General features: G+C 29.9%; 1 protein-coding gene across 1 annotated transcript; it reads left to right on the top strand.

The window, feature by feature from the left end:
- The first annotated feature begins 23 nt into the window (after nucleotides 1–23).
- LOC103578990 (probable DNA mismatch repair protein Msh6) lies at nucleotides 24–4,960 on the top strand. Its single transcript, XM_008560255.3, has 5 exons — nucleotides 24–698; nucleotides 1,051–1,248; nucleotides 1,357–1,472; nucleotides 1,546–1,611; nucleotides 1,681–4,960. The coding sequence occupies exons 1-5, from the start codon at nucleotides 497–499 to the stop codon at nucleotides 4,606–4,608; spliced, it is 3,510 nt and encodes a 1,169-aa protein (XP_008558477.3). The 5' UTR covers nucleotides 24–496; the 3' UTR covers nucleotides 4,609–4,960.
- Nucleotides 4,961–11,535: the final 6,575 nt, after the last annotated feature.

Below are 11,535 nucleotides of genomic sequence, written 5' to 3'. Positions count from 1 at the left end.
CAATCAAGTTTTAGTAACGATATCGATAAATCCTTTGATGCTTTTAATATCTTAGATATATAAATTATATTTCCTTTATGTGTGTAGTTATGTACTCCGTTTAAAATGAACACTCAAATTCATAACTTGATATTCTCAAAATCATTTTGCATTCATAACTTTTTGACAAATTGCATATAAATATGAAGTTTACATATATAATTTCATCCAAATTAATTAATATCCTAGGATAGATTGTAATTTCTCAGTAAATAAAAAAAAAGAAAATTCAAAACCGCGAAATTTGAATAGAAAACAAGCTTAGGCGATTTTTTGTGTTTACACTATATATGTTTAGAGGTTATATGAATTCCCGCCAGTAAAACATTCAACTATAAGATAAACATCAGCACTTACTTTCTCGGTGCTATATACAAACGTGTAGTGTTGTTTAGTAGAGAAACGTTAAATCTTGAATTATTGTTGAACACAAACGTCAATTTATGAATTATCAATTATGAGTAAACGTAGTTTACGATCAAATACTCTTTCTGACGAATTAACGTCACCTAAAAAACCAAAAAAAGATGAAAAAAAAACCAGTAAAGTTGCATCGCGTTCAAAACCAGTAACATCTAAACGAACAACAACTAAAGCCAAAGATAAACCTGAACCGAAACCCATACCTAAACCTCAATCTAAAACTAAATCTAAAAAAGGTGAGTATCTCAATTACTCCATCATAATTAATTAATAAAATTAATATTCTTAAAAATAAAAGTCAATTCCAATAATTAGAGTAACATTTATAGTAGTCCCGACGAAAAAGTCGTCCTCCTACTACCCTTAGTACCCAACTATCCATTTTAGGACGACTTTTTCGTCGGGACTACTATAAATTATTATAAATTATATTAATACAATATTTCAACGAATGGATGATATCACAACTAGAAAGATTAGTTATAATATGTATTATCTGCTATGTCATGTCATATACATTTTTAGCTGCCGACTATAGGCACTAAATGTCATACATTTCGAGTATTTGTTACAATAAATAAATTTTAGCTGATGCTATTGGGAAAGAAAACAAAGAAGAATCCACTATTTCTAAAAGAAAGCGTCAAGTTAAGGAAAAACCTAAGGTCAAAGAAGATAATCTGGAGAATAAAAAAAAAGATAAAGAGACCCCCGTAAAAAGAAAGAGAAGGAAAATAATTATTCCCTCTGATGACAGTGGAGACGATTCGGATGAATACAAACCGAGTAAGATAATTTTATCTTTATACTATTTTATTTAAGACGACTTTATAAATTTGTGGACATAGTTATGAGATCTATAGGTTAAATTCTATCTCCGTATTTTTATTGTAGGTGATGATGAAGCTTCAGGCTCAGATGCCTCAGTATTGTCAGTAGCTGCTGGTTCTAGACCAGACTCTACGTCAGATACTGCGACTGATGACAACCCAACCCCAAAAAAAGCACGGGTATATAAATTTTTAATTATTTGTACACTTTATTCATTGAAAATCATTGTTTTTACTATGACTGTTTTAATAGAAACCAAGAAATCCCGGTAAAGGTAGAAAGTGTAATCCAAACCAAAAGAAAACTCAGAAGAATGATGTAAGAATAATTCTATTATTGTCTGATTGATTATTATATAGTATATATTAAAATAAAACTTAATTATAGAATGAATCTGGCAAATTATTTCAATTGGAAAAAGCAAAATTACCGTCAGGTACTAAAAGTTGGCCTCACTTGAAATATTCATTCCTTCAACCCGACCAAATTCGTGATGCTAAGAAAAAACGACCAGATGATCCGGAATATGATGCTAAAACACTCTACGTACCCCAAGAATTTCTTGATCAACAAACTCCGGCGATGCGTCAGTGGTGGGTGCTTAAAAGTCAACATTGGGACTGTGTTTTGTTGTTTAAAATTGCTAATTTTTATTCATTATATCACATGGATGCTGTTATTGGAGTCAACACACTTGGTTTGTCATATATACCCCGTGATTTTTCATTCAGTGGATTTATTGAGTTACATTATAGTCGTTATTTTAAAACACTTGTTGAAAAAGGATACAAAGTAGCTCGTATAGAGCAAACTGAAAATCCAGAAATGAGGGATGAACGTTGTGAAAAATTTCAATCACAAATAACGAAATTTGATAAAGTTATAAAACGTGAAGTTTGTCAAATTATTACTCGAGGTACTCGAGTACCTTCGGTATTAGACATAGAAAATTTCTCACCTTATTCTACTTATTTATTATCGTTGGTTGAACAACAAAATTCAGCTCATTTATCATCTTACGGAATTTGTTTTATTGATACAAGTATTGGAGTTTTTCATATAGGTCAGTTTGAAGACGATTGTAACAATTCACGTCTACTTACGTTGTTTTCTCATTATACTCCTGCCCACATCATCTACGGCAAAGGGAATCTCTCTGCAAAAACAATAAAAATAATCAATACTCATCTACCAGTGATTACCATCAAAGAAGCTCTGCTTCAAAACTGTCAATTTTGGACGGCGACAAAAGTTCTTGAGAAACTTTATGAAGGGGAATATTTTAAAGACGAGTCAAATGAATTTTCTTGGCCCGATGGGTTGAAGCCTTTCCTGAACGATCAAGGTACTAACGGTTTTAGTCCAGCTAAAGATAAAATATTAGCAGTTCATGCACTCGGTGGGTGTGTTTATTTATTAACTGAATCTGTGTTGGATCATCAACTACTAGCGCAGAAGAAATTCGAGACATATATACCTCCAGATATGAATGTAGTTAATGGACAACAAGTTGGACCGCTTGTCAATATGGTAATTGATGCTGCTACTATAGAAAATTTGAATATTCTTGGCAGTAGTCCGTCACTTTTAACTTCCTTAGATCACTGCTGCACAGATTTTGGTAAGCGGTTATTGAAAGAATGGGTTTGTCGACCACCTTGTGACAAAAATACTATTATAGCTCGCCAATATGCTGTCACCGAGTTACGTGATCTGAAGCGCATATGTCTGGAGGCTAGTAAACAGTTAAACAACCTTCCAGATCTTGAAAGGTTGTTAAGTAAAATTCATGCTTATGGAAATGTTCCTAATATAAAAAATCATCCTGATGCTCGAGCATTCATGAGCTCAATGTTGATTTATAATAAGCGGAAAATAACCGATTTGATAACTTGTGTAAAAGGTTTTAAGCGAGTACTTGAAATAATAAAAATTTTTGATCCATTAGTGAGTGACTTAATTGTACAAACAACACAAATTGAGCCGAAAGGAGGGTTTCCCGATTTAACGAAAACTCTTGATCATTTTGAGTTTAGGTTTGATTCAGATTTAGCATTAAAACAAGGTTGTATAATACCTAAAAAAGGCATGGATCCTGAATATGATAAGGTAATTGCTGAATTAGAAGAAATAGAAAAAGACGCTAACGAATATTTGAAATCTCAAAGTAAACATTTTGGAACGGAGATTAAGTATACTGGTAGTACCGAAAACGCTTATCAAATAGAAATACCAGACAGCGTAGTGGATAAGGTTACTGATCATTATGAATATCAAGGTAAACGTAAAGGTTTTAAACGTTATTTAACGGAAGAAACAAAAAAATTTCATGAACGACAAACAAAAGCTGAAGAACAACATGAAAAAGTGCTTAAAGACTCTGATAGGCGTACCTTTGCAAAATTCAGTGAGCACTATGACATGTGGGCTACAGCTGTTTACAAAGTTGCTGTTCTCGATGTCCTTATTTCACTTGCTGAATACTCCAGAAGAGGTGATAAGTGTGTTCCAAAAATCAACGATACTAACGAAGTAATGATCGACATTAAAGATGGAAAACATCCTTTTATCACCTCAGATAATTTCGTCCCCAATGACACATCACTTGCGAGCAATGGCTATGGTCCTTTGGTTATTCTAACTGGACCGAATATGGGTGGAAAATCAACAATTATGCGTCAAGTAGGTTTATTGAGTATTATGGCACATATAGGATGTCATATACCTGCACAGAGTTGTAAGTTTTCATTGATAGATCGTGTATTCACTCGACTGGGTGCCAGTGATGATATGAGAACCGGTAGGAGTACATTCCTCGTTGAATTAAGTGAAGCTTCCACATTTGTTCTCCATGCTACTAAAAATTCTCTCGTACTTGTTGATGAACTTGGTCGGGGTACATCAACCCATGATGGTACAGCTATAGCCGCAGCTGTTCTCCAAGCTCTTGCTAGGCTTGATTGCCGGACTTTATTCTCTACACATTACCATGCACTCCTCGATGACTTTAAAGACAATCCAAAAGTTTCACCAGCTCATATGGCTTGTCAAGTTGAGAGTGAGGAAAGTGACGCTACCCAAGAAACGGTTACTTTTTTGTACAAATTCACTAAGGGACCTTGTCCAAAATCATATGGATTTAATGCTGCACGCATTGCTGGCATAAAAGCCAATATTACAAAACGAGCCAATGATCTTGCGAAAAAACTCGAAGATGCCGGTAATCGAAGAAGTTTATTTATATCTCTATGCCATGTTAATACTAATAATGTCAAAAAGGTATTAGCAAAGATTCATGATGTTGCAGCTGAATAATTATTCTTTTATTTTGTTTCATTATTACTATAATTTTTATCATCCACTGTTAATTCTTGTATATGTTTAATAATGGTATCGAATCAAAAATGTTTTTTTACTTGAATTTCACTGTTTAATTTATCATTCACTAAATGTTAAATTCTTGTAAATAAGTATTTCTTTAAATGTCATAATATCGTATCGGTATAAGTTTAAATTATTTTTTTTTACTATTTTTTGTTTACTATTATTGAAATTAAAATGCCCATTCATCGGTTTGTTTTGCTCAATGAGTACAAGTTTATAGTTGCCATTAAGATATAGAATTTCTGAAAACTATTTTTATATGTTTTCAAATTGCATATATACGAATAAAGAAAATTAAAAAAAACTGATATTATAGCATTGCTCTATTTTTATTTATACCAAATAAAGTACTACTTAATTTTCCGTAAAATAATCACACCAAAAACAGCACGGCTGTAATAGATTGCGCCAAGTGCACGTTCAAATTGCAATAATATATTTACTATTCTACAAAAATATTTGAAATCACTAAATAATGCCAAGTTAAGATGTAACATTCTGCAATAAAACAGTTGATAGATCGGTTCAATTAATATAGATGTACTTAATACAAAAAAGAAATTGATAAAAAAGACGGAAATCATTAAAATATCAAGTATTTGAAATTTTTTTTAATTAAAAAAGAAAAAAAAATTTTTTAGCAAATATACAAATAAAAACAAAAATTAGTTGAACGTACTTGGTGTGCGTTAACGCAAAAAACTTGTTATGTCATAATTTATAAATGTTTTAATGTCTTACTATCAGATGATATACTTATTTCGCTTTAATAATGCACATATATATATATATATATATATATATATATTAGGGTGTTTCAAAATAAACATTTCTTTTTTTTTTTAAAGTCTTATGGTCTTAAAAGTTAGTCTTAGGTATTAGAAAAATCCTCCCAAAAGAGTAGCTTGACAAAAATGCCCTTAAGTGTTTTTTCCGTATAACTAACAGAAAAAAAATTATGAAGCTTGAAACAATAGTGAATTGAAAAACTTAACGTAAAGATAATTTCTGGATTTTATTACGTGTACAAGTTTATGTGGTGAATCTATATGCTATGTATAATCACTAAGGTGTTTTAAAAAGATTTCTGAATTCTTACTTATTTTCCGTAATAATTTCGAAAGAAAAACATTTTCTTTTTAGAATTAAAAATTTGTTTCTTTCTGTACTTTTAATTTTAAAAAAAAAGTTCTGTTCTGAAAGTAAGGAAAATTTTTCCCATGTGTTAAAAAAAAAATTGACAGATAACATTAGTTCAGAAGAAAAAACCTAAATTTCTATTTAAAAAACTGTTTAATATAATGGAAACATGAAGTTATACTATTTAATATAGTTTAAAGCTTCATAACTTTTTTTCTGTTAGTTCTCCGGAGAAAACAATCAGAAGCTTTTATGTAGGGAATTTAATTTCCTACGGAACAGTGTGCTTCGATTTTCGAAAAAAAAATTTTTAATACTTTTATTTTTAAAAAACAAAAAAAAAATTTTTTTTACATGCAATTTGAATGGGAAAATAAGTATTCGTTGAGCTCTTAATAGAATTGAGATTTCGAGCTGCTCTCTTGGGAGGATTTTTTTTATACCTAAGACTAACTTTTGAGATCATAAGAAAAAAAATTTTTTTTCTGAAACACCCTAATATATATATATATATATATATATATATGTATACAATCGGGGACATTAATTCGAGTTGGTTTCTCGAGCAAAGTAAATTTTATTTATCTCCAAAAATAATTTCAAGTTCAATCATTTTTATGCCCAATGAAAGATAATGAAATTCTTTTATTATTTGAAACTGCCAAATTTAAGGTTATCAATAAATCTCGAAATTCAGAAACCGACTTGAATTAATGTCCCCGATTGTAGGTGTATGCGATGTCAATTTTATAATTATAAGTGGCGAACAATTTTAAGCACTGCCTCAATTTTTCGCTAGATAGCGACTAGTTCAAATCGAAGACAGTGCTTGTTCATTCTTATAGGCTAAACGCCAATTTTTTAAGGCCAGCTTTTTAATCCGAGATTCTTAATCTGCGACTTAATTATTGCTAGTATACTTGTATATTTTCATATGAATGTATGAGCGATAATAATCTAATCACGTATTAATAAAATTTCGTATTGAGAAATTACCCTTGAGTAAACGTGATTATATGTATAGACCGAGTTACTGATATTACATTTCAGATCAGTTTTTCAAACAGAGTTTATTATTAATCCGGGTTCAAATTATTATTAGTGGCATGTCTATATATTATTAATACCAGGACTTTAATTCAAACTCGGATTAAAACGAACCCAGTTTGAAAAAACTGGTCCTTAATAAAGTCTGCTTAACAAATGCTAAGAACAAATTAATTATACATATATTCTAAAATATATATTGATGAAAATGTTTACAATTTATTGTGTATACTCATGTGCTAAGACACGAAAAGCTCCCTTAAGTTGGCGGGGGGAATTCGATTTTTGGCAAATTTTTTTTAGCAATTCGTTTGTTCGTCGATTGTTCGTCAATGTTCGCTATAAATAATTATTTGTTCGTTCTTTATTTTTTTTTAAATAAATTTTTAAAAATTTATTTGAAGTTAGCGGTGACTATACTCATTTTCTATCTTTTTTAATTTTTTTTCCATTTATCTTGATTTGTTTGTTAATACCCCACCAAAAATAGCGTTTGTTTGTTTGTTTTTATATTTATAATTAATTATTAAAATTTTAATTATGCCCGTTGATCTAATAGTAGTTGTGCGCATGCGCAAGTGTCTGCTCTAGGTTTAAAATTTTTTATTGTTTTCATTATTATTTATGTTTTAATTAAATTAGTAATCTTATCAAGTAATTATCAAATCCTGTTGATCATCTAGCACATCGTAAGAGTATCCAGGTATTTATCGGAGAGAAATGTCAATAAGCCACAATAAAATATGAAACGAAAGAGTCCTCAAAGAATCTTAGAAAACCACTTTTAATATTATTATTATTATCTTTATTTATTTAATATTTAATACACTCGACTAATTATTTTGTTTTATCAATATTAATTATGTATTAAAAATACTGAAAACATTTTAATGTTATTTTCATTTACTCTTTTATAATTTACCGCTCTGTTTTGTAACTTACGTGGTGTGTCACCTATTATCAAGTATTTTAACTTGCCGTTCAACTAGTATTTTTGTGTTACACAGTTGGTCTCATAAATAGTTGGTAAACCAATTACTAAATTACAAGTATCATCGAAGTCAATAATAAATAAATATAATATTGGAGCAGGTTTGTAAAATTAAACTAATAATTAATTATTTATTTAATATTAGAGTAGACTTATACAATTGAAGTTATTAATTATTCATTTGCGCAATTTTTATAAATTTATATTTTGCGTCTACATTGAGACTCAAAATAACTTAGCCTAAGAAATTTGATGAAAATTTTAATTAATATTTATTATTAAACATCATTTTATAATTAAAGATGTTTTTCTAATTTTTTTTTTTTTTTTTTTTTTTTTTTTTTTCCAAATATTAAAATTTTTTTTATTTTTCAGTTTTGAAAACAATATTTTTATACCACTTATCAAAATGGAGCTCAACTCTATAATGTTTCACCAATCGGATGTGATTCTTTCATCTAATCTCCAACATTATTTGTCCTTCATTTATATGTAAGTATATTACCATTAATTATTAGTACTGCTATTAATAATTTTTACATCATTTTATTTTTTAATTATAAATGTGTAAGTATTTATGATCTTGGCGATTCTTGGAGTAGTTCAAATGTTATTATAGAAGTCACAGTTTATTGAATTGTTAATTATTTCAAGCTGAAATTTATATTTATAATTTTACTAGCCGACCTGATAATAACAGATACAACAAAAAAAGAATTAGCGAAATCGGCCCAGCCGTTTACGCCCGATGCTGTAAACGAGGGAAATCAGGATTTATTTGCATATATAAAGATATGCATTAAGAATATTCAAACTTATGTTTGCGTATTGTTTGATTGCGATTTTTATGTATGGAAAGCGCCCAATTTTAAGTAATAAATAAAAATTTCTCTTTAAAATTACATCGTTTTTAATTTTATGATCGGAACGTTTTAATTCCGTTTTAGGCATCGTGGGAACTGATTAATTATTTTATTGTTATTAATTTCAGATTTTTTTATTTATTCGAACACCTTTTTAAGATGAATTTTCCCAGTGACAACAAGGAAAAGTTCAGCAAAATTATTAATTGGAGTTTATTGGTAAGTAGCTAGTTTTGCAAACAGTAAAAAAATTATCATTAATAATTTTTTTTTTTTTTTTGCACATAGTAAAATTAAATATTTAAATCAAATTCTATTAGAAATAATTAATTCCCAAGTAACATACACCCAACTTTAAGATGTCTTTAAAAGGATAAAGCAAATTTTCTTTTGTCTCAAAGTCACCTTTTTCGGTGTAAATACAACATGCAAATGTTAGTCCCGGAGCGAAAATTTGTGTTGTTTTTCCTGTCTTATGTCAATTAAAAAGTCGTTTAGATGACTTATTAGCTACTATTTGTAATTTTTCACTTTTTGTCGTCATTTGTGTCAAGTCTTTTAAGTAGATATTTTTTCGGTGACATAAATTTCTGATCGTTTTGTCAACATGTTGGTGCCTTATCGATGTAGCACAAAATTGCCTAAAAACTGATTCCTGATAGCCAGAGTTACTGACGAGAAAGTTGGTGTAAATGAGTTGCGAACAACTTGACGACGAGTTGTCGACAACTTTCAGCTTTTGTAACTGTATTGACTACAAGTTGTCGACAAGTCTCTTGGAAAGTTGCGATCAATTTATGGAAAGGCCAACTTGGCGGCAGGTCGCCACCCTGGCTATCAGGGATATCTTATAGATGTCACAAAGGCAAGTGTGACACTTGGGTTATTATCAGTCGATAAATTAGGTGATACAACCTATTATTTCTAAAATCTAATCCAAGGAAATATTTATTTATTAAAATATTTATTAGATGCATAGTAATCAGGCTGACGAAAACATTTTAATTCCTTTCTTTTATAAATAATTATTATATAATAATTATTTATAACAATTATTTTTACATAATAATTATTTATAATAAAATAAATATTATTTTCTACGTTGATCACTTAACTTAAATTGTGGTAAACGGATTATTTGCTTAAATATATTAACTTAAATTATTATTTTAAGTAAAAAATAAATTGATGCTGTATGGACGTCAATTAATTTTTTTTTTCTTTTCATTTCAGGTTTTATCAATCATTAACTCAATAATGCCGAGACCACTGCTTGTATCAGATGAGGACTCAATAGCTGTTATAAAAAGATATATGAGCTACTTCTGTTCAGATACCTTGCCAGCATACTCTGCTGAGGTATGGTCGAAAATGTCCAAGGAACCAGAATTTGTGGGTAAATGGAATACTGCAGCAGTTAGGACCAACATAAAAGACAATCGTAGGGGGATTTTGACTAGAGCAAGAAAAGAATGTGGATATTTTTCCCAAATAATTAAGAAAAAATTCACTTATAGTAATAATGATGATGATGACAATGACAGCAATGATAATAATGATAATGATGACAGTGATGATAATAGCGATAAGGATTATTTTAATAAACTATATGCTAAAGAGCGGGATGATGTTCCATGTTTTCATGTTGAAATTGCTAGAGGTGTTTGGGAATGTATGTATAAAAAAGACAATAGTTGTAAAAATCCTAGGTTACAGCCGAAAGTGTGGACTGACACTATTGCCTTTGAATTATGGCATCAGTTTGAACTACCGTGTGCCTTTGTATTTAAAAAAGGCACAATTCATGAAAATGGAAATTATTATGCGACATTTATTGGCAAGTGCAAAAGTAAAGTGTGCAATAATCCTATTTTTGGTTACATCGAAAACAATCCTGGGGACAAAGGTTCTGTTTTTATTAATTTTCGATGCCGGGATACTCGTTTTGAAGTTCATGATGAAGTTACAAGGCCACTGCAAGCCGAGCGAAGAAAAATGTTTAAAACTATGATCGATGCAAATGGAGTTAAGGGAACTATTTTGGAGCAAGCTAAAGATCTGTTAAAACCAGGTAGTACTCAATGTCCTGTTCTATTCAATTCTAATGTTTTATATCAAGTAAAGAAAGAATCTAAGGAAGAAAAGTTGAATGTCAAGCCAGAAGATCGGAGAGATTTGATTAAAGCTATTTATCGTATCAACGAGGACGATAATCCTGCTCATCAAAATTTTATAAAAGTTGTAATTGATACGCCTTTTTCAGTATTTTATGTTTCACCGCAACAAATCCATTGTTATAACGAATACAGGCGTCTTCACAGACACTATTCTTCTGTTTGTATTGATGCTACAGGAGGTCTTGCAAAAAAATTTCTAGACAGCAAAAATAAAACTACGAGTAGTATTTTTTTATACCAAATCGTAATTAATTTTAGTAATACTTCACAATCTGTTTATCAAATTTTATCGGAAATTCATGACACTAAGACCATCAAATTTGGACTAGAAAACTGGCTTAGTAAAGTTTCGCCTCCGACAGAAGTAGTCTGTGATGGATCTCGTGTCCTTTTAAATGCCTCCTGTTTAGCTTGCAATAATTTTTCTTTATTTGATTACGTTAATAGGTGTTTTCAACATGTCAAAAACGGTGCTTCACTTGACTCTGTAAAAACTTTTATCAGATTGGATACGGCTCATTTTATTCATGCTATAAGTGGCTGGAAATGTTGGAAATCGGTTATTCATCCAAGAATTAAATCATTTTACTTATACAGTGTTGCATTATTGATGGATTGTAATAATTTAAAAGATTTTGAA

This window comes from Microplitis demolitor, chromosome 8 (genome assembly GCF_026212275.2).
Source record: "Microplitis demolitor isolate Queensland-Clemson2020A chromosome 8, iyMicDemo2.1a, whole genome shotgun sequence".
Classification (NCBI taxonomy): domain Eukaryota; kingdom Metazoa; phylum Arthropoda; class Insecta; order Hymenoptera; family Braconidae; genus Microplitis; species Microplitis demolitor.
Note: the sequence above shows the minus strand (reverse complement) of the source record. Positions and strands in the feature narration are given on the sequence as shown.